The following is a 22,342-nucleotide window of genomic DNA, read 5'->3' on the forward strand; positions in this document are numbered from 1 at the left end:
AAGCTTATATCAAACTAAAGGATAAGTTCAGGTTACATAACTTTATACCTTAGCCTGAAGATGCGAGTTCATGGTTTGGGCTAGCACACGCCACTAAACCAATGGCGGCGCAGTAGTCTTCGTTTTTAAGAACAAGTACATGCTAATTATTTTGTAATAAGAAATCCTTTGTTTTTTTGAATATTTTTCCTTATATATTTAGAAAAAGGCCGTTCTTTTAAGGTGTAATGTTATGTTACCTGAACTTTGGTTTAATTACCTCTCCCATCATAGGCATACTAATACGAATACGACAAGTAAAAATTACTTGGAAATGTTTATTATACAAAATACGACAGATGAAAAGGCTTGGAAATGTTTATTATACAAGCATTTGTAAATATTACAAAAAAAAAGGCCTAAATAGTGACACACCATTATTATTGTTATTATATCACAGTACTATAATTTAAAAACGTTGACACTTTTGTATGTAGCAATTGACATTATCGTTATCTTCTAACGTTTTCTTAAATCCCATTTTTGAGCAGATTCGCTGTTGCACATTACCAATAATACATGTTCACCTTTTTGAGGCTTTTCCAACCCCAAACAGAGACCAGCGGCAGGATTATAAATAGGAGTATTGATACTAGTGGAATGTCTCCAATCCTGAAGACCACCCATTTCGTGGCATTTATACAACCTTTGGAGTATCATTTTAAAGATATTTAGATCATTTTACATAAAGAATCCATGACGGAAAGTACCTCGGAAACTTTTCCCCAGCGTCTAAACACAACAAATACGCTAAACGAAGATCATTCTTCTTGGTTTCGAACCAAGTTTGTTTTTTAATAGGAGAGCAACGTTGCAAGTATAAAAGTGACCCTTTGGAAGTAACTTCTTCCTCAGATTCTATGCATAAATCTGTACCAGCTAATTGTATCTATGGCCGGTAATAAACATTGTTGGTAAACGTAATTTCCGCATGGTTTGTATGATGTTAAGAAATAATAACCTGGTATTTATCTACAATTTCAGGGGGATCTCTCCTGAAACTGGCACCAGCCTGTTTCCCATTAATCAATGGAGTATCAACAACTTGGACATTTTTTTTCTCTGATGGAAGTTTGAGGTCCTTATAGACGTTTTTGACATACCAGTCAAAACTTTGGCATTTAAGATTTTTTCGAAGTTCTACCCGTTCTTTGACATTACCGTAAGGCTTATCCCTAACCTCTGGACGAATTTTAAAGTAATATTCCTGTAAATTTTGCAAAAACCATTAACCATAATCACTTATTGATTCTGGCTGAAGAATAATACAATATATTCGTCCATCCAGACATGGGCGACCCTAAGGGAATTTTTTGTTAGAGTATCTTCACCACTGGAAGCCCCATAAGGGCGTCTGTGTCTGAAGACGTGACCAACCCTGGAACACGGAATTATTTCAAGACGACCACCACACATCCAAACCTAAAAATGTCAACTACATTAAACTGTTTGAACAGTTTTGAGGGGCTGTAATGCTATACCCGAAAAGACAACTCCAGATTTTCCCCACCCCATACATCCATCCCTTCATCGTATTCCCCAATATGGTTGAAATACTTTCTGTTAACAGCAAATAGACCACCTGCCATTGTCGGAGATCTGTATAGAGTTGTTGTTTTAAATGTAAACCTGATGTTTCTTATCATTCAGATCTTACTCTATTGGTTTAATAAAGTCAGATTTCTCTTTCAGCATATCGGAGGCGACACTTTCCCACTTAAAATGTAAACCCCAATTGAAACCCCCTTTGACAATGGGTGAAGCGGTATATTGAAATGTGTCGGGATTAATTATATCAATTATGGGACACACTATAGTGGAGTTGCTGGATTTAATTCTGGTTAAGAGGGGTTCCAACCAGCCCTCATTGGTTTCACAGTGACTGTCCAAGAAAACCAACACCTCTCCAACTGCTTGACGCGCTCCAAATAACCTGGCTCTTATCAAACCCGCTCTTTCGGGCGTTCTTAAGAGTTTCACTTTTGGAGCCAGTTCTTTTTCCATATATTTTTGCAATTTTTTGATCAGATCTATAAAGAGAAGACTGGCATTTAGATGTTGAACCATCTTAAACCAGCTTGGAGCCTTAGGGCTGTAAATTGCCTGAATCGCTGAAATCATCAACTAATATTATTTCTTGAATGAGATTTTCCGGACTTCTGTCCAACACTGAATGAACAGTTCTCAAGAGTGTGGATAATGCCTCATTGAAAAAACAAATTATGACACTTGCTTTTGGCAAGTTGCTGTCGTATTTCTCTTTTTTACACCTTGGAAAACAATGGATTAAAGGATTTTGGTGTTAAACCTCGAGTTTGTTACCAGATTCGAGGCGATGTTAACTCACAAATTATGTCGGGTATCAGGAATGCTTCTATGATACATCAAGCGATTGCTTATGAGCAAATTGAAGGCATGTTTCAAATAGCCTTCATCTTTTATTCTTTGGTCTTCAGGCTCTTTTATGACACCCATCATAAGGAGATCCGTGTTGTTTGTACCTATTTCGCTGGTATGAACCACGCCACTCGGAATCTTTTTACGTTTTTTAATACGAAACCATGACCCCTCGTCTTTTAAAATTTCTTTGGGGCGTTTTATCCATTGAATGCGGTTATTACTTTGACCATGGATTATTTCATTGTCCTCCTCATTTTTATAATGGCGAGGTATTAGTTTAACTTTGGGACTGCTACTTAAATTGCTTCCATTCACGCTGATATAAATATACATGACAGCGAACCAAATAACCGAAGTAAATAAAATACCAAAGAAAAATGACTTAAAACGCACGGAATGGAACATGGTTCTTGGTTTATGGCAGCGGGTCGTCGTGCTAAATTTTCGTGTTCATGATCTTAAAATTAACATTTAAACAATTTGAATTTGAAATCGTCATCAATACATCATCGTCATCAACCCAGTGACGCTGGATCAGGGCGGGAAATAAGTCTGTATTTTCTTAGTTAAACTTGTAAAATTATAGATACTTATCAATCATAAAGTGTGGATTTCGCTTAATATAAAAAGGAAATTATTTTCATTCAACTATGAATTATAATTACAATTATAAGTAATTATTCGATAAAATTTGTATTCAAAGTAAGTGGCCTTATTTCCACTCCTGTTAAGACGCAGCCATTATTCGTATCAATTTCATCTTTCATTCGCGAAATTTTCATCAACGACAATGGTACGTGGTTTTCGAACGTCGCGGTTTGTGAACGATGGTAAAATTAAGTTATCAACTATTAAGAACCAAGTTTCAAAGAAGTGAAAGCACCAAGAAATGGATTATCTAATCATCTAAGAGGGTATGTAATTCTTTAATTAGTCTAGACCTAGTTTATTAGTTAAGCGCTCGAAAATTGTTTTGAAACTAAGCCTTGGTTCGCTCGTATTGTCTGTTGTGTTGGTGCGAAAACCGATTGACATTGCGTCATACGCGCCACAAATACGTGTTCGTAACGTTATACATTATAGACAGTTCGAATTTCGCGTAAAGGTATAACTGTAAAGTGATTTTTCTCGCGAAGTGCGGTGTAAGTAATGGATAACAATATGGAACAAGGTATTGCTCAGCTGAGAGAGGTTTTTAATAGCTTTGATGAAAAGCAGACTGGCTTCCTCGGAAAAGATAATCTTGTTAGTTTGTGCAATCAGTTGCAGCTGGGAGCGCAGGCAGACGTGTTAATTCGACACCTTTTTCACGGTAATATAAACGGTAGAGTTGACTTCAATGATTTTAAAGAAGGGTTTATCGCGTTATTGACTTCCGGGAGTGATGACCAAGACCACGCGAGTTTAGACGAAGAAGACGATGATATGGATTCTGTTTTCGCGTCAAATCGAGAAGTTTCACCAAAATTCGTTCTGGGGGCGAAAAAATATGGCCGTAGGTCTCGACCCGCGTCTGTTATTGAAAGTGACAGTATTGACCTTTCAGTGGAGCAATTAACTGAAACTGAGATATATGTAACTTCTTCCACAAACTCTCTCGTGAAACTCGCCGAAGTTAAGAGCGACCATTCCAGTTTATCGTCTAATTCTGATTTATCCGAGACAAAACTTTTGCAAAATTTGGATTTAAAAACCAACGCGTTATTGTCAAATGAAACTGAGATGAACTTGTCTCTGCCCTCTACCCCAGAACGCGGACCGCGTTTGCACTATCCTTTAAGTCGAAACTCGTCGTTTCAAAGCCAGTCAGAATCTGAAAACCTACTTCTGGTTGCCCCGGAAGAATACTTGAGAAATCTATGGAAGCGTCTTGGAATTGGCAAAAGTGGGTACCTGAACCTGGAAGAGTTGGGTTCAGTATGCAGTCATATTGGAATGGAACCCACTAACGAAACTGTGGCCCAACTCTTTGAGAAATTGGATTGCGACCGTGATGGAAAGGTTACCTTTGAGGAGCTTCTTCAAGGTCTATTTCAACACGAGGTTCCTGATGATGGAAAATCACCGGTCGCGTCTATATCGGAAATGTCCTTTACCAGCAGTCCAGTTAACCATAGGGTCTTTCGCCACGGTTCCCAAGAAGAGACCCAAGTTTCCGAGCCATCAACAGAAGCTGGTATGTTTTCCTCTATAGACCCGGAAAAAGGTGGCTATGTTCCGGCATCCGCTATAGTAGATTGGTGGGAGTCTCTTGGAATTCCTTGCGGCCTGCAACTCCTTAAGGATCTCGGCTTCGATGTCAATTTGCGAATAAATCTGCAAGATTTAACATTACTCTTGGAGGAAGAGCTGACCAACGCCAGTTCGGATCACGTTTACCAAGTCGCCTTGACCACATTGCAGAATGAAGTTAGACACACGAAGATCATGGCGGCTCAACTTAAAACCGAAAGGGACAAACTTCGAGAATCAGTCGTGGAAACGAATGAAAGGGCCGCTCTTCTCGCCCAAGAGATTGACGACCATCATGCCCGACTTGAAGAATCTTCCAGAAAAGAAATATCTCAATTGGAGAAGAAACATCAGGATCAAGTTCGAGATCTTCAAGAAGAGCTACGCAGGGAACGAGAGACATTAACCACTCAAATGGCTAACATTAAGCAGCTACTTGAAAAGGAATTGGAAGCCTCGCGCGAAGAAGAATCGAGTTTGAAAAAGGAATTACTGGCCCAGAAGGCCGATAATACGCGACTTGAAAAAGAGCTTCACGATATTTTATCCAGGCTATCAGATTCCGAAGATAGAAACGAACAGTTACAAAAAGAGCTTGATTCCTTAGCGGACGTCCGTTTAAAACTCTCGGAATTCGAAGCTTCGACGAACGAGGACAGATACGACGCTTTAAACCAAGAGATCGAGGACTTGAGAAAACAGAATAAAGATCTTCAAGACCACACTTTAGAATTAACCCTGGAGATTGAAAACTTGAAAATAATGGCTAATTCGGGGACCAACAATAAACGATCGCATAATCGTAACAGCTCTTGGTTAGCCGATTATAACAAATGCACTTCTGAAAGCGCCATGAATGGAGCCTCCAGTTTTTCACTCAAAAGACGAGGGAGCGGCTCCTCTTCGGATGGCAACTCGGAAGATGATAGCCGTATGGTTGGCAAAGTTAGACGATGTTTTTCCATCAACTCCTACAATGGAGAACCAATGGCCGAATCCTACGAAGAGGGTTCCTTTTTGGACGAAGATCAGATGGGTTTCACCATTGCAGTCCCTAAATCGGAAAACCAAAAGCTATCGACCAGTAACTCCTACCCGAAATTCACCGAAAATGAGGCGAGGGGAGAGAAATTTTCCAGTTTGCAATCGACCAAGGAGAAAAATTTTGATGGTAATACTTTTGACAAGGACGAAGTCATCGCCCGTCTGCGAGAAAAGTACCAGGGCAAACTTAACTCCCAAGAAAAAAGACTTGAAGAAGAAATTCGATGCCGGAAAGAAATTCAACTTATGATTGACTCCATGAAGAGTGAAATTCAAAACACCGTTTGCGAGCTATACCAACTGGTACAAAACTTTTTCCAAAAGTCCGAGACCGTTGACAACCCGGTGATTGTCTCTCTAAAGAAGAAAATAGAAGATAGATTCTCCAAAGTTCTTTTAATGGCGGATCGTAGCTCTGACAAAGAGAATTCCCAGTTTCCCGAACAAAGCGTCGATTCGTTTCATTCAGCGTGTTCCGTCGACTCTAATGACAGTTACTTCGAAGGACAACCGAGTAAAATGGACACTCTTCTTCGAGATCTTTACCTAGAAAATGGTAGACTCGTTAAAGAGCTCAAGTCAGCGGAAGAATCTAAACTAAAAGCAGAGCACAGCAATATGAAATTGCATTACAAGTGCAAAGTTCTACAGAAATTGGTCGCCGATGTGACCAGAGCTAGCATCAAATAACATTGGTTTTTTTTTTTGGTCCATAACACGCTACGGTTTATTTTAATTTACCAGGTGCTTTCACTATATAGGATTCAGATTATATTTTAGGAGATAAATAAAAAGAAATGTTTTTACGCGGCTATATAGGCTAAATTAATTTTATTTTTGAATTTGTATAAAATTTTTTTTGCGATAGGGTAGACGAAAAAAAAAAATGAATATCCTTGTTACTAAAAATATGCAAATTTTTACGCTTCATAAAGCAAGAAATCGGGATTAACTATGTTAAAAATGTTCGTTGGAAAGACCAGCAAATTTTTTTTTATTCAATGCTTACGAATGATTTGAATATGGTGCAAATTTATATCTTATGTAAATACAGGTTTGCTCTTTATTATAATATTGTATCAAAATTTAATGATTTAAAAATTAACACCAAAACAAAAATTTTAATCCTTGTTACGATGTTACACTACCCCATATTTAAGGCACAAAAATCTCAATACCTCGTGTCAGTTATTATTAAGAAGAAAAACAAATGTGCCACTTTATGATTTTAATTAATTAATGTTTTTTAATCATTTAAATTAATTTAAGCATTTTTTCTCGTCGGTGCCAGCCATTAAGGATTTAAAATGTGATAAAACAAATGCAAAAATATGCTTAAATATTTCTCTAGATAGTAATTTTTTTATTATTATTTTTCAAATGCGCAGATATCCTATATAAATTTAGAATAGTGTTTTATTTCTTTTTTTCTAAAACAAACGCCCGCTTAAAGGTTAGTGGGTGAATTAAACCAGTTTAGAGACACTCATAGAGCCGCCCAGCTACCTAGCTCTCTATCTCTCTGTGACGACAATTTTTCGAAACTTTTTGGGTGCTAACTAACTATAAGATATAGAATATGAAGAAAAATAAGTATGTTAAATATAATATTTAATACTTTATTCTCAATACGCGATTTAGAAGAAGAGAAAAAAATTATACGTAGTATTCAATTCCAATTCTGTAGTTAGCTATTTTTAGAAAGAAATTATTTATTTTCTATTTTCACTCCTCCCTATGTCTATCCTTGTTTTTTTGTATGAGCTTTTGTTTCTCCTTTGTGTTTAAGTATGTATTACCCTAAATTTAGTCTAAACTCTTGCCATTTCTAGAATATTATATCCGCGTGTAAAATATATATAGCTGGTCCTAAATTTGGGGTCATTTGAAAAATTGCCCTAAGGATGATTTATGATACGGGGATGTTTTTGGAAAAAATTCTATCCAGAATTAACTCTATTGGTAGAAAGATTTATGGGCCTTCTAAAAGGGATTGTCCACGATTGAAAGAACTCCTTGAAAGTTTGCTATATTAGTCTATTGTGGCGAAATACCGCAGAGCTAAACGTTTTATGGTATTTGTCAAACGCCAATTTACTAGATTTCTTTTATGTTTAATGAGAGTAAAAGTAACCTTTCTAGCTAAAGATCTAGTGTGTTATGGTGGAGGTTTTAGGCGTAATTACGTCATCCACCAAAAATTTTAAAATTTATACCCCTTTTAAACTTTATATTCTAATAATCTATGCAAAGCATGTATATTAGAAACCCTCTTGGAGGTATGGACCGTAAAAAGGATACCCCGGTCTTGAGTTTTTCATTTTTAATCAAAAGAGCGTATAAAATAATGTATATATTAATTGGAACCATGTTTCTACCTAATATATTAAAGAAGATACAAGCAATTAAGTTTCCTTAATGGACACTACGCGGTAGGCTTTCCTGCAAGGCACTCATTGGGAGTACCCCTATTGGACGAATTCTTCAGGTGGTACATGGTTCCAATTGACGTATTTATTGTTTAATACGCTTTTTCGATTAAATAAGAATATTTTTAGCTTGGATTATTCCTTTAAAAGAAAGGGCCACGCTAGAATTTTATTCGAAATATCGTATAGTAAAATCGTAAAAATTCTGAATCAAGAAGCGATATCTAGTTTACTAGGGACAAGTTATAAATTCGCCACGTTTCTAGCTTTATCTGCAATCCTAACATAGGTCCGGAGTTAATCCCGCCTCTAAATTACAACCAGCATCATCTCATTGGTTCTTGAAAACCGACGTCAGCGCGACATGAATGACGAAAATTACATATTTTCCGACTGAGGAGAGGCGAAATAGCCCGGCCTCCTTTTACGTCCCCCCCCCTTGTACTTTGAAAGGGGGACTGGGACTATGGCACGCGAATACTTAGGCGTCTTATACCTTCTCCCTAATAAACCAGACATCGCTTCTTGACTGAATATTGTAGACTGACCTGTAGTTCGAATATTCGTTATTTTACATTACATATTTGGTATAAAAAAAATAACTATATTTTAGCGTGAACCTTTCAATTAATGTTTTTAAGCTTAGCAACCAGTTTGTTCTAACTGACTGACTGACGTGCTTCCCAACATCCTGGTTACGTGTATTTTTATTTTAAAAATGGCATAAGGGTACCATTTTCGTGAACCTATAGGCGTGTGAACTCCCAAGGTAACCCACCAATTTAGCTTCAACTTGTATATTACCATATTTTAAACCCTAATCGTGTCGTGTTTTTCCAGTATATTTAAGTATTCTTTTTTGTTACCTTTTCAAGGTCTTTTATATCTTGTATTGTATCTCGCCTAAGATCTTGTCCCAAAAAAAAAATGTTAACAGAGATATGAAAATATTTAACAATTCGTAGTGGTATGTAGGTTGTGTAGGCGAAATTGTTTAGCATCCCAATTAACTAACGTTCCTAAAATTTATTGTTTTTTTTTATTATTATTGAAAAAGCACACCACCTTAACCGTGGCCTATTTTTAATTTAAAAAAAAAATAAATTTACTAATTATTATTTTATTTTTATTTTTTGTGATTTCCACGGAAATTATATGGCAGGGTTATTAATTATTAATGTTTTTATACAAATTTTAAAAATAATTTATGCACCAGCTTTTATGTAAAGCTTTTTTTTCGGTATTAAGAAACTTGTATTAAAAAAAAATACAACAAAACCTATTTAACTTGCGTTTTTGTATAAGGATTGTTTTTAAAAATATCTATTCATCATTTGTTCACTATCCAATTCTAATTTTTGTTTAATTCCACCTTTAGCTTTAATTGTTAATGAACCTATGAGTTAAAATATAATTAGCTGAATGTTGTTATTTTTTAAAAAAAATTCAAAAGGAAGTTAGTTAACCCGAAGTTCTGTTTTCATTAGTTTAAAGGGACTGTGAAGTAGCCAACGTCGGATGGGTAAAATTATATGAAATACGTCAGGGACACGTGACCGAGGAGAAACTTAGTTTTATTTCGAAAACTAGCTCTTTAGGGAATTGGTTCTGTAATATTGCAAAAACAAGGACAATATGTCGAGTTCCATCCATACAGAGTCTTTGGATCTTCGTTTCACCAAGGGTTTCACGGGATTCCTGTGACGTATTTCAGATAATTTTTACCAACCCTCCCTTATTTGGAGTCCTTTTAAAGGGGTTTCAAAAGTGCCTCGCACACACACCCCTTCGTATTGCCTCCTTCGCGTCTCAGTTTTCGAAAAAATAAAAATCCCACGGAGGTTAATAAACTACCCCTAACGAGGTACTTTAGTAACCCTTTAACATCAAGTTAATTAACTTCCGTTAACGAGTACCAACCAGCGACGCAAGCGGTCATGAAGCAAATGGAGGCGCCGGAAATCAAGGATCTAACCACGACGGAGGACAATTCTGACCTCCTTTCAGGTATCAATGACCCCAAAGTTCCCAAAGCTAAACCCAAAGAGGATATTGTGTAATATCCACACACGGAATATGTTGCTATAACGGCCGATCGGTGCTAAAAGTATTTTTGTAAAATAAATTGGCGTAGGTTAGGAAATGATCGATGGAGTTAGTACCCTCCTACATACCGATACTATTCCCTTATTTTCAAAGTCAATTAATATTCGAAAGGCAGACGTGTTGGAAAATATTAAATTTACTCCCACTAACCACGCAACCGCACTGCAATCTTGAGGTTCGACACCCATAATGTAAGCCACCGGTAGAAATAACTTAGAGAACATCCACTGTAATTGTAAAATATGTCTTGGAGATTGGCATTTGTAACGTAATTGTTGTTTTTTCTCTCCTCCTTACCTTCAACGATATATTTTCAATACCCACTAAGGAACCAAGCCACGTGGGTATTCGGTTGACGAAGCTGATGAAACTGCCGAATGCCACCAACGTGGCGCAAATTCGCGCCAAAAGCATGGCGCCGTCAATAGCCCCAACTACAATGGCTTCCAACATTGACTTACATTCCCTAGAAAGTGAAAATGCGCGCTGTAATTAGGTAGTTCTGCTATTTCTAACCAAACAGTTATTAAAAAACTATCCAACCCTTTGTACACTCCGATATTCCATACTCTAGTTTTACTTTTCCCCGTTTCTGGGTAGAATAACTTTGAGAACGCGAATGATCCACATGTGGACAGAATGGAAGCCGAGATCATGTCCACGGCGTCGACCTATCGAAATATTTTAAAATATATTGTGTCCATATGTTATTGTTAGTTAACCTTACACCAAGTTGTATATAAGCCCCTTGAACGCTTCCTGGTACATTAGCGAAACCAGCCGCCATGACCACGTGTAATTCGGACAGTGTCATGTCTTCTAGATATGGCTTGATAGTCAAACAAGCCATGGGCTGCTCGAGACGAAAAGAGAATTGACGGATTAACTGTATTGAACTCTTATCACCAAGCCATCGTTACTAACCAGACTCAAGGCGATATTTGACGCCACTGCCATGGACTCGCATACGCTGGTGCCCATAATCATTTCCAGGAACCATCCTATTTTGACAACGACAATTTGCATCACACCGTAATGGTAAAGAACGGACATCCATATGCTGACGAAAATTATCGCCGTCAATGTCTTTAAATTTAAAACAACTCGTTTAATTCAACGTCCGAGAAAGATTCCTGCCTTTAAACTTACCTGGAAGGCAAAAATATGCTGTTTCGTACCACCATCGGTAATTTTCCCGCTTACTAGGTAAGCGAACAAGGCCTCGGTACCGTAATTGGTATTACCCAAGAATATTGTAATCTGATATTCGATTATTTCTAGAATAGACCGTCCGAAAGTCGACCGGATGAAAATAAACCCGAAAGCGTATTGTAACGCGACACCCCATAAAACCGGTCGCCATTTTACCTAGCCAAAGGTAAGTTCATTCTTTTATCAGCGACTTAGGGAAGATGCCTTTGACACCTACCTTAGTCCTATCCGCCGAGAATACGTAACCAAACATAAGAATAATGACAACACCCGCTGCGGACATTAAACGAATTCTATTTCCGGCTGTATCAATCACCAGAAATACAACTAATCCAGTATATAAAACCACCCAACATGTTCTAGAATGTAAAAAGTTTCGAATTAACGCGTCATACCTTTAGAATAACAGTCAAGTCAACAAAGTTTACCTTCCTAATATTCGGTACCAGTTACTTTCACTAGCCCGTTTATGCGCTCTTTTAATTTTTCTCAATGTCGGTCGAAGAATTCGCTTTCTGCACGCGCTGTAGTATAAGACTATGACGTAAACGATTAGTGTAACTGTCACCAACAGTCTAATCCCCTGACTGTTATTAGTGCGTCCCCAGTGTAGAGAAATGGCGTAACAGAGGAAAGCGTTGTAGAGAACGAATAAGGTAACGTACATGGCGCGTTTACGGTTCTTGTCGCTCAATCCTTGAACGTAATTTCGAATTAGGTGAACGTATGATAATAGAAATCCGCAGGTTTTCCTTTGAAAGATGCTTTTACGACGATTTATTCGGTTACTGACCACGTAGATCGAAGCTTTACGTTCGTCCTAAGGATATGCTTGTAAATTTAAGTACCAACGACCATAATAATGTCTATCTTACCGATTTGACCCATCCTTCGAAGTTAGTGTACATATTTGGGTCCTCAAAATGGTTAACATTTTCCTCATCGTCAAAAGAAAACAAAACTTCGGGTTCTTCCGTTGATTGTGGGTTTTGACAAACGGTGTCGTCAAATCGCGTAATGCGTGTAGCAGGCGCCTCATCCTGGTCAGACTCGCGGACATTAAGTTCATGAACGATACTAATTCGTTTATTGGAAGTCATGTTTGGTGATGGGTCAGAAGAACCCGCGTAACTCTCTTCGTTTTCCTTAAACGAAACCATGTCCGCAACCCCCTACGCGATGCGATTCTTAGTTAACTGAATCTCATTCTGAATTGGTACAGCCCCAGGTTCTCTTCGCACGCATTCCACCCCATTATTCTAAATTATATTTACGTCAGTCCTGAATTGTTTGTCAAAAAGGAAATGACAATTTATAATTTTTTGAGTCCGAACGGAAAAGGGATTTATGTTTTTAATGTCAAATGAATTTATTTCGCTTTATTTTAAGGATGTCGGCCTTTTTTTATCTCTCTCTCACTCCTTTCATAGCAGGGTATTTGGTATTGAATAAATCAAATTACCATTATATCATATTGAACAATAGAATTCTCTTATAAAAAAACAACCTCAAGGTGAAGTTGCATGGTTTTAATGGTTTTATCATTCATCTCCCTTCGCAATTAAAAAAGACTAATTTGAAATGAATGTTGTTTTCGTTTAAAAATAAATACTCCGTTTACTCAACAACTTAATAAACTATGTATACACGAATTCAATATATTTCAATGTACATATTGGAAGTGTCATTAGATGGAAGATAGTCCGTTAGACCTTCGTTGATATCTTTTGTCAAAGACCCTGAAAATGTTATTCAATCATGTACTTTAAATTTTTGGAGTGAAGCGGTATTTATTGCGTCACGAACACTTCACACTTTCCAGCCTAACTCTTACTCTTACCTACAACGCACGCGGTCATCAAACACGAACAAGTACCGGCCACCATGGCTCTCATAACAATGGAGGACAGTTCAGACTTGCGTTCAGGTACCAAGGCAGCCAATGTGGCGTAAGCCATACCGACACTTGACAGATTGCAGAAACCACAGATGGCTATTGTAGCCAATAGCTCAGATCGATCCTTAGAAGTTAGGAGTCGGTTAAATAATTAACTCGAAATGAAAAACTCCCAAGGAGATATAATAACCCTTACAGTCAGCATCTTACTATGCTTCATATCTCCCATAATCTTATATCCTGCCATATTAGTAAATAGGAAATTAACAGCTATTAACCAAGCAACTTTGCCACGATCGTCCCGTTCAACCCCAATAACGTAGGCTGCCGGGTAGAATAGTTTTGACATTAACCACTGCAAGGACATCGTATTAGACTCTTTTGAATTGACTAAAGAAAAAATTATACGTACCTTGGCTGACAGAAAATCCATTCCTACAAGCTCTCCAAACCAACCTGGCAGGAAGTTAATGAAGGCGATGAAACTTACAAAACCGATTAAGTTGCCAGCCAATTTCATGATAAGGGCCATCCCATTCGAGGCCCCAGTCACGATGGCTTCAATGCAAGACTTGCTTTCTCTGAAAAAATCATCAGTAAATTTTTTATTTCTTAAAAAGTTATAAATGGATATGAACTCTCACCCCTTATAAACTACGATGTTCCATGCCCTGGTTTTGCTTCTCTCAGTTTCAGGATAGAAAAGTTTAGAAAAAGCCAAGGAGGCCGGGCCTGATAATAATGACGCGATCAAGAGGTAATTGGCGCGGGCCTAAAATATGGTTCAATTACAATAGGGATTAAAAACCAAGATCCTTCATTTGACCTTACCCCTAGTCGAACGTACGCCACGAAGACATTACATGCGATGGTTGCGAAACCCCCTGTTAGAAACGCGTGCATCTCCGACTTGGTCATGACTCCCATGTAGGGTTTGATTGTCAAACAAGCTTCTGGCTATGATAAGATAATCGTCGTTGCATAACGAACCATTTAAAATAAGAGAAACCTACCATTGTGAAGATTATATTTGCAGCTGCCGCCATTGACTCGCAGCATGTTGTGTCCATGGTTCTCTCCAGCACCCATCCGACCTTCATGATGATTCTTTGCATGATTCCGAAATGATAGAGAACGGACATGGTCATGCTAATGAAGATGATGACGGTGAGATTCTATTAACCAAAAATAAAGAATTATTCGCCACTTCCGAGTGACAAGGTTGCTTTTCGCCATCCTAGCGTACTTTGTAAATGAAAATGAAGTCCGTGGGGGTGTCCACGTCTAACAATTTTCCCGTGACCAAATACCCATAAACGGCTGAAGTGCCGTATCCGGTATAGTTTAGGAACTCGATTATTTTCATTTCCAGGATGTTAAGAATGTTTTGTCCAAGAGGCCAACGTACGAGCAGAAGCCCCATGCAGAATTGAATGAAAAGACCCCATAAGATAGGTCTCCATTTAACCTATGAAAAACAACCAAATTAACGGAATTAGATTTATTGGATCATATAAACGGAGTTAAGCCAAAGGTCTCGTACCTGAGCCCGATTGTAGGAGAAAACGTAACCAAATACCAAAATTATGCATAAACCCACTAAAGAATGGAGGCGAAGTTTTTGATCAGTCGTGTCCGTTATTATGAAGATTAAGAATCCCACGAAAACTACGCACCCGGCAATTCTAAGGCGGAAAAATTGTTAAAAATGCTTTTCTCGTCGGGTTTTACGAAGTTGTTCTTACACTTTTAGTATATGCATTTCGTATTCGTGATAAAAATTCTTGATTTTGAATAGGGTTTTGATTTTGGCCCAAATGGGACGTATCACCCTTTTCTTTAGAAATATTTGGTACAGGATGACCGCGTACGCCAGAAATGTCAAACTCAATAAGAATTTCATGTCACTTTCGCGTTCTTTATGCCGAGAACCGTATCGAAACGCGAACGCGACGAAAATGTTATAGGCGACAAAAACGGACAATTTCACAAAGAGTAGGAAACGTTTGCCGCGACTGTAGTAAAGTACTTGTGACCATCTTAACATGAACCTCGAAAGAAGTAATTGTCCACCAGATAGAACGTACATGGAACCTCGTCTCTCCCGTACCTGTTTTGGAGGTTATTTATTACCAATTACCCTGATGAATTCTAGGCCTAAATATCAACAAACTTACCTGAAAAGTAGGTATGTCGGTAGAGCTATAGATATCCATTTCCTGACGTGACCCCATCTTTTTACCACCTTAATTACACTGTTCCTATCTCAAACCTCGTATCTATATCCATTTTAGCAAAGAGTAAAGGCGTTCAAATTCACTGTCAAAAGTTATTTATAAATTTTGTAATCTTTGATTATATTTCGAAAGATTTATCTTCTCTAATTAATAGATTATCACCACCACCACCACGTGTTGGTGATAATCTTAGGTAATCACTCAATTGAACAATATTATACTTTTTCCTTCGAATTCTGAAATCACCTTCATTTGTAAGGTTGACATTTTGATTATTTACACAATCTATTATCTTGTAATAAATTAAACTTTGAAATTATGGAATATACATCAAGGTCGAGAGGTATCGCACGTGCGACGTTTTTGTAGAAGCTTAATTTTTGGATGTCCAGTTTGTTTGGAGTTGGGTCAATCTAAAGGTCAACTGATTGGTAAAACTAAAGGGTTGCGCGTTTCCAAACTAATTCAGAACACGCCATAATTTACAATTATTCTACTTCTAACCCAACTAATTTTAAAACAAACGTTTTTGGCCACATAATGTGCGATAAGATAAATGCGAGCGTTCCACCTTTTTTTTCGAAACTTTTATCAGAAAAACGAGGTATTTGAAATAAAATTACCCATTTTATTTAGCCAGAAAATTACTGTCATCTCGAAGTAGCGAACTAAAGTGAATGACACGAAGTAGAAGATAGTACTATGTAGTTTTACCGTTTTATTTGACTTACTTCGTGGCGATTGTAGGCATATGTCAAGGATTCTAGTGTTGTACATGCAATCAGTAAAAGCTGTTTCAATGTCGTGCTGTACCTTTGATTGTTTAAGTTAGTATTTTCTATTGAAATTGAAAAAAGGGTTGTCCCGAAATCAGCCGGTTTTCCTCACGAAAAAGAAGAATTAAACTTATATTTACTCTTTTCTAAAGATGAAACGAAAGTGATTGCTTGGCAACTAATCAAGAGTTTTCTTACGTAATATGGTATAGATTGTACCGCTTTCTTAGCCCTGCTTCAATTCAAATAACATCCCAAGTCACTCAAGGAGTATCTCAGTTTGAGGAAATTCCACGATATCACTCAAGAGTAGTTCAAGGAACTTTATTTAAAGGGATACATCAACGGTTGACAGACAGTCTTACAAATATTTGCATAATCTATCTTGAATCAATATAGCTCAAGTTATAAATATCATTTTAAATTCGATTTCAACCTTAAGTACAATTTGAAAAATATGTGTGAAAATGTCACCAAATCAGAGGGGACCTATTTCTATAACCCTATAAATTTTTCACGTCTTTAAATTTTAACTAGCAATGATGGGTTTGAATAAACAATTCCGAATCCAAATTGCCTTTTAAAGGGATGTAACCAAGAGTTTGTTACTCACCGTTTTAAGTTAGTTTCTTCCATTGTACGTACCATTTTGGAACACTTGACCGCCTGACTGGCGGCGTACAAACAGAAATTCTTTGGAATAATGAATATTTTCACTTCCATTGTGGAAAATATCGCAAGGTAATGAAAATATTAGTTTGTTATAGAAAACCCTCACGTACCAACCAAAAAAAATCCAAAATGTAATCGTAATTTGAATTTCAAAAGTGAATTAAACTGAAGCTGAAAATGATTTAGGTACTAAAGAGATCAAAGGGTTTTTTTACGCTTTATCAAGTGATTCAATAGTTGCTTCTGGTTAATTTAAACCAAAATGACGACGCATCTAATTGAGAATAATTATTATAATCGCACGATGTCCCATCCTGTTTTTCACGCGCTAGAACCTTCAACTTTTCATTAAATCTGGAACGGTCTTCGAATGATTATTATTTTTCTGATTTGCCTGTTGAAGATACATTCGGATATGTTATAATCGCGAATTTGTTTTTTTTTAACATATGCTCATTAATTAGAATAATTGGGCCGATAAAATAAAGGCGCTATATTGAATAAGTATTTTATTAGTAAGAAGACAAATCTTATGTAATCAGATGGATTCCATCTGAATCGGTACTTTTATTATTATATTAATAATATACATTAATGTAAAATTTTCCATGATTCTAGTTCGTCTATATTTACAAGTCTAATTCTTCATCCTGTTTTTCCCCAAAATTTGGCATTGAAATTTTGGCGACAAACTAAGCTGAATCGTATAAAAACATATCTTCACGTGACTGGTAAAATTTGCATGTGTTCATCCGATATGGTTTTGCGAAAGGTTTCGTCTAAAAGAGCCCCTGAAATAATTGCGTAGTCTGTTTAATTTTAATTAATTGGATTGGTATAATTGCTTAATAACTATACCAGCTATGCAAGCTGTGGTAAAACAAGCCGCGCTTCCGGCAATCATAGCCCGGACTGCTACTTTAGCAAGGTCACTTTTTCGGCTGGGAGCTAGTGTAGTTAATCCACCTAACATGATTCCGATGGAACCAATATTGGAAAATCCACAGAGGGCAAAAACAGAGATGGCTTCCGAACGAGGCTGATAATTTGAGAATGAATAATGGTGAGAGCCCTGAAAAAAAACTTGAGTTTTCTGTGTATTCTTACAGATAAACCCCCATGCTTCTGCATAAACGCCAATTCCTGGTACGCCACGAATTCATTTACGATGGTTTTGAGACCGATTAGTTTTCCGACATTCTCGCATTCAATCCAGGGAACACCCATGATGAAGGCCAGAGGGCGGAATATTTGCGATAAAAGCCACTAGACCATGAAAAAAAAACAACTTATTTTCGTTCTCGTGAGACGTTATGTATTGGAAGTTGATATACACAAAGAAAATAAACTACACTTACCTCGAAAGTTAGAAAATCCCATCCGACTAGAGACCCGAACCAAGAAAGGTTCGAATTTAAGAAATGAATGCCGGCTAAGAACGCGATTAAATTGGCAGCTATGTTGGCTACCAAAGACACTGCAGTCGCGGCACCATTCGCCGCGGCTTCAATGGCGTTTCTTTCAGACCTTGAGAGACCAAGTCTTCAGTTACGCGATCCAAAAGATCCTATGTTTTTTTTAAATCTTACCCTCTTTCAACCGTGATGTCCTCACTTTTAGTCTTGCTGACCTCAGTCTCGGGATAAAAGAGTTTAGCGTAACCCAATGCAGCAGGAGCCGACATCACAGACGCGGACAGTAAATGGCTAGGATTAACCCCGAAGTTGATGTAAGCCGCCAAAACTGAACCGGCTACCGTCGCGAAACCCCCCGTCATAACAGCGTGTAGTTCTGATTTAGTCATCAGGGATAAGTAGGGCTTGATCAATAACGGGGCCTCAGTCTACAATACAAGCCGAACTTGGTTACATAGATCTTGATTACCATGGATTACGATAAATACTTACCATTCCCAAGAATATATTGGCCGCGGCGTTGGTCGATTCGCAAGCGGTGGTTCCAATTGTCGCCTGTAACATCCATCCGACCTTCATGACCAGGACTTGCATAATTCCGTAATAGTACAAGATGGAAATTACGAATGAAAAGAAAATAACCGTACTCAAAACCTGGAATAAGACGAGAAAATATGATATACGATACATCTCGTGGTATAATAACTATACCAACCTTGAAAGCGAAGATGGGGAGCTGATCAGGAAGGTCTTGAAGTTTCCCCGTCACTAAGTACCCGAAAACGAATGCGGAACCATTGTCGGTAAAGTCCAGGAAGGCTTTGGTTTTGTTACCCAAGCACTCGAAAAAATCCTGACCGACCTTCCATCGCAGGACTATTAAACCCAGGACAAATTGAAGAAACAGTCCCCATAGGACATGCCTCCAGATAATCTATAAAGATAAATAATTTCGTTGCAATTGTAGGTAACTAATAAACTGAAAACTACTAACCTTTCTTGGGTGCGCTGAGAATATGTAACCAAAAGCTAGAATAATTATCAAACCACCGGCCGAAATCAGTCGAGATGTATTTTCCCTCGAATCGTAAACCAAAAAGGCTGCTATCACGATACCTATCACCGACCAAGAAACTCTAAAAAAGAGGGATGATCAAATTAAACATTTCTCTTTCAGATATCAAGTCAAAAGCGTCTTCTTACCGGCTGAACATAGGATGATTGATAACTAAAGATATTTTATCCTTTTTCCTCTTCAAAGCTTTGGAAACCGGTCCGAAAAGGTATGGTTTAACAAGGACGTAATATACGATTAGAAAATAAACGAGGGCCGTAAGCAAAACCAGGAATTTCACTCCATCACACCACTTTTTCGTGACGTTCCATTTCATGTGGATGGCGAAACCCAAGTAAACGTTATAGAGAACAAAGATGCAAAAGCCAACCACACTCTTGATGATAGTTCGATGACGGTTATAAAATGCCTTTACGGACTTCTCCACGAAGCTCAAAGCTCGCGAGATAACATTCTCAACCATGTCCGGGGCAGGGTGGGTGGTTTCCAATTGGTCCTCGTTGTTGCTGCCGCTACATCGGTCATCTTCTCTCGAGGTAACCGACTGGTCGTCCTTGGATCCTCGTGGAGTTAGGTTGACTTCTCCGCGATTTGTCTTGCCATTTTCGATCTATGAAAGTATAAATTTGTCATTGGTACACGTTAGTGTTAATAACTGACGAACGAAGTTGGAAGCAACCGAACCTACCACTTCCATTTCGAAAATGCAAATGAAGAGGAACATGTCAACACTTACAAAACTGTTTAGATTTTAAGATAATAATATCCCTGAACTTCAGACGATTTAATCAAAACATTTTCTTCTATGGTAAAAATCTTTAGCTGACACTTTTTTATCTCCCGGGCTTTGTATTTTGACACTCGTCTAACGCGAGAGACCTTCAAAATCTGTCCCTCCCCCTCCCTTGTACAGGTCTGAATATGTAAATCAGTCATTTATATCTTTCTACTAATTTCTCAATACTTAAGAATGCCATCAAAATAACTAAAGCACTTGAAATAATTATCTCAGCCCATGTTTCCTATTTGTCACAAGGAATTTACTCAATACCTTTTTGAGAAATGAAAAGAACTATCGATATGATGCTTGTACTTACTGGTAAATCATCGATGAAAGCTGGATTGACGTGTTCCAACTTTGACCCGAAATGGTTCAATGCGTCCTTATCCCTGTTCAAATTCCGTTGTAATTCTTCTTGGGACCCGTTCAGTTCTGGTTTATCACGTGTGTCCGAAAGGGATATGGACACTTGATCAGTCTTTCCATCATGGTCTTTGGTTATCACATTTGGATCCATGACTTAGATCCAAGATTGCAAGCCTTTGAGGTTAGAGTATGGTTTTCGACATGATGGTATCCGAATCTTCAAAAGGCAGATGATTTCGTTGCCCACGATTGTAATTCCAGGATTTTAGCGTACTTTTTGATGGTTAAAAAGTAACAGTTTGAAACGGGAAAGGCGCTCCCGATCCGCGGTGCCTGCCGAGGTCGAAATAGAACAAGGACACAAAGATGCGTTTGGGGTTGTTTTCCACTCCCCCGCGTCCCGAAACTCTTGTTCAAGCTATCCGCTTCGAAAACGTATCCTACCAGAACGAAAATAATCAAAACATTTAAATTTTTATTTCAAGAAATGTTGAAATTGGCGATAGAATTTTTCCTCGTGAAGAGAGATACGATAGAATGATGAACGCTATGTTATCTCTAGATCAGTTGTAGCAGAGGGTCCGAAAACTAGTAAGGGAATTATTTGTGATTAAATAGCGTGAAACAACTCTGCCATCGTGTTCAGGGACATTCTAAGGAACATTGCCAGCACGATAAAATAATTTAAACACCTACTCCCTTTAACCCTTGCTAGAAATTAGTAGAAATTATTAGGAAACGGATTTCGATAACCAATTTTTGCATTGTTCCCTTATCAATACGTCATATGCTCGTAGATATTTTTGTGAGATCATATGAATCTCTTTTCAATAACCAGTGACATCAGTAGAGTGGAGCTCAGAATTCTGGCTTGCTAAATGTGCTAGGGTAGCGTGAACCCGATTTTAAAAAATTATTTTATGGTTTGAGATATTTGATGTCAAAGATATCACGCAGATCACAATGAAAAATTAGTGCTGGTAATGGGTGCCAGGCAGAAATGAAAAATAGTCCTCTGAGTTTTATATCCTTGGGGGGGGGGGGGTATCTAAGTTACGCATTAAATGAACACCTTTCAAGACTGCTCAAACCCGCAGGTTTTAAGACTTTAGTTTCTTCAGACCCCTGCCCCCCCCCCTTTCTTCCGTGTCCCTGTCAATATTCAGAGGAACTGATAGAAATTCTTGATTAATTGATTCTTTGATGTAACTTTATCGCTCAACCAATATAGTCTTTATCGCTCTTTAAAGTGGGCAACTTGAAAACATCCGTGAAAATATATCGAATTTCGTTATTTTAGTTATGGTTTCATATTTTTCAATGCGTCAAAGTGAAAAATATCTCACAATTTCCTTTTGGAAATATCCTTGAATTATTCTTTAATTTATTCCAAAACTATAAAAGGTCAAAACGTTATCGAGAAAATCTATTAAATTGTTCGAATAATATTGATAATCTAATATTCAATAGAAAGTTTCATTGAAGTAAATTGAAACGGAAAGTCACACAAACATGGTTGTGGAGGTGAAGAGGCAAAAAAATAAATATATATATATATATTAGACCCGTATTTGTGCCATTTTTTGCATCAAACTGCGCTCTATATTTGAAAGGGTGACCTGATTTCACGATAAACGTATTCAAATAACAAAATGTAATTC

The 22,342-nt window shown here is 37.7% G+C and overlaps 4 protein-coding genes across 8 annotated transcripts; 1 reads left to right on the forward strand and 3 right to left on the reverse strand.

The window, feature by feature from the left end:
• Positions 1 to 341: 341 nt before the first annotated feature.
• LOC149661525 (polypeptide N-acetylgalactosaminyltransferase 11-like) lies at positions 342 to 2,988 on the reverse strand. The gene is made up of 8 exons (XM_089843043.1): positions 2,387 to 2,988; positions 2,143 to 2,309; positions 1,697 to 2,069; positions 1,521 to 1,638; positions 1,309 to 1,461; positions 1,001 to 1,246; positions 750 to 928; positions 342 to 685 (listed from the first exon to the last, which is right to left on the reverse strand). Exons 1-8 carry the CDS (start codon positions 2,842 to 2,844, stop codon positions 499 to 501), a joined length of 1,881 nt encoding a protein of 626 aa, XP_089699169.1. The 5' UTR covers positions 2,845 to 2,988; the 3' UTR covers positions 342 to 498.
• A 224-nt stretch (positions 2,989 to 3,212) lies between these two features.
• Positions 3,213 to 9,417, forward strand: LOC149661526 (ninein-like protein). 2 transcript variants are annotated; one of them, XM_089843039.1, is made up of 2 exons: positions 3,213 to 3,353; positions 3,424 to 9,417. In XM_089843039.1, exon 2 carries the CDS (start codon positions 3,589 to 3,591, stop codon positions 6,403 to 6,405), a length of 2,817 nt encoding a protein of 938 aa, XP_089699165.1. In that variant the 5' UTR covers positions 3,213 to 3,353; positions 3,424 to 3,588; the 3' UTR covers positions 6,406 to 9,417. The 2 variants fall into 2 exon arrangements, with proteins under 2 accessions (XP_089699165.1, XP_089699166.1); XM_089843040.1 differs by having other exon boundaries at positions 3,219 to 3,353; positions 3,523 to 9,417.
• A 3,662-nt stretch (positions 9,418 to 13,079) lies between these two features.
• On the reverse strand, positions 13,080 to 16,631 carry LOC149661527 (uncharacterized). Of its 4 annotated transcripts, XM_089843058.1 has the most exons (14): positions 16,513 to 16,631; positions 16,328 to 16,434; positions 16,220 to 16,264; positions 15,537 to 15,678; positions 15,105 to 15,469; positions 14,903 to 15,044; positions 14,606 to 14,827; positions 14,373 to 14,534; positions 14,191 to 14,316; positions 14,004 to 14,131; positions 13,772 to 13,940; positions 13,556 to 13,714; positions 13,303 to 13,483; positions 13,080 to 13,201 (listed from the first exon to the last, which is right to left on the reverse strand). In XM_089843058.1, the coding sequence occupies exons 4-14, from the start codon at positions 15,591 to 15,593 to the stop codon at positions 13,116 to 13,118; spliced, it is 1,797 nt and encodes a 598-aa protein (XP_089699184.1). In that variant the 5' UTR covers positions 15,594 to 15,678; positions 16,220 to 16,264; positions 16,328 to 16,434; positions 16,513 to 16,631; the 3' UTR covers positions 13,080 to 13,115. The 4 variants fall into 4 exon arrangements, with proteins under 4 accessions (XP_089699184.1, XP_089699181.1, XP_089699182.1 ...); XM_089843055.1 differs by lacking the exon at positions 16,220 to 16,264 and having other exon boundaries at positions 13,556 to 13,940; XM_089843056.1 differs by lacking the exon at positions 16,220 to 16,264 and having other exon boundaries at positions 13,556 to 13,940; positions 16,328 to 16,592.
• A 943-nt stretch (positions 16,632 to 17,574) lies between these two features.
• Positions 17,575 to 21,351, reverse strand: LOC149661528 (uncharacterized). Its single transcript, XM_089843059.1, has 10 exons — positions 20,632 to 21,351; positions 19,663 to 20,144; positions 19,454 to 19,595; positions 19,175 to 19,393; positions 18,952 to 19,113; positions 18,634 to 18,887; positions 18,403 to 18,571; positions 18,152 to 18,310; positions 17,903 to 18,083; positions 17,575 to 17,835 (listed from the first exon to the last, which is right to left on the reverse strand). The coding sequence occupies exons 1-10, from the start codon at positions 20,830 to 20,832 to the stop codon at positions 17,765 to 17,767; spliced, it is 2,040 nt and encodes a 679-aa protein (XP_089699185.1). The 5' UTR covers positions 20,833 to 21,351; the 3' UTR covers positions 17,575 to 17,764.
• Between the last annotated feature and the right edge of the window lie 991 nt (positions 21,352 to 22,342).

The sequence above is a fragment of the Phalangium opilio genome, unplaced genomic scaffold (assembly GCF_054372755.1).
Source record: "Phalangium opilio isolate 3A_F unplaced genomic scaffold, DU_Popi_V2 ptg000070l_1, whole genome shotgun sequence".
NCBI classification, from domain to species: domain Eukaryota; kingdom Metazoa; phylum Arthropoda; class Arachnida; order Opiliones; family Phalangiidae; genus Phalangium; species Phalangium opilio.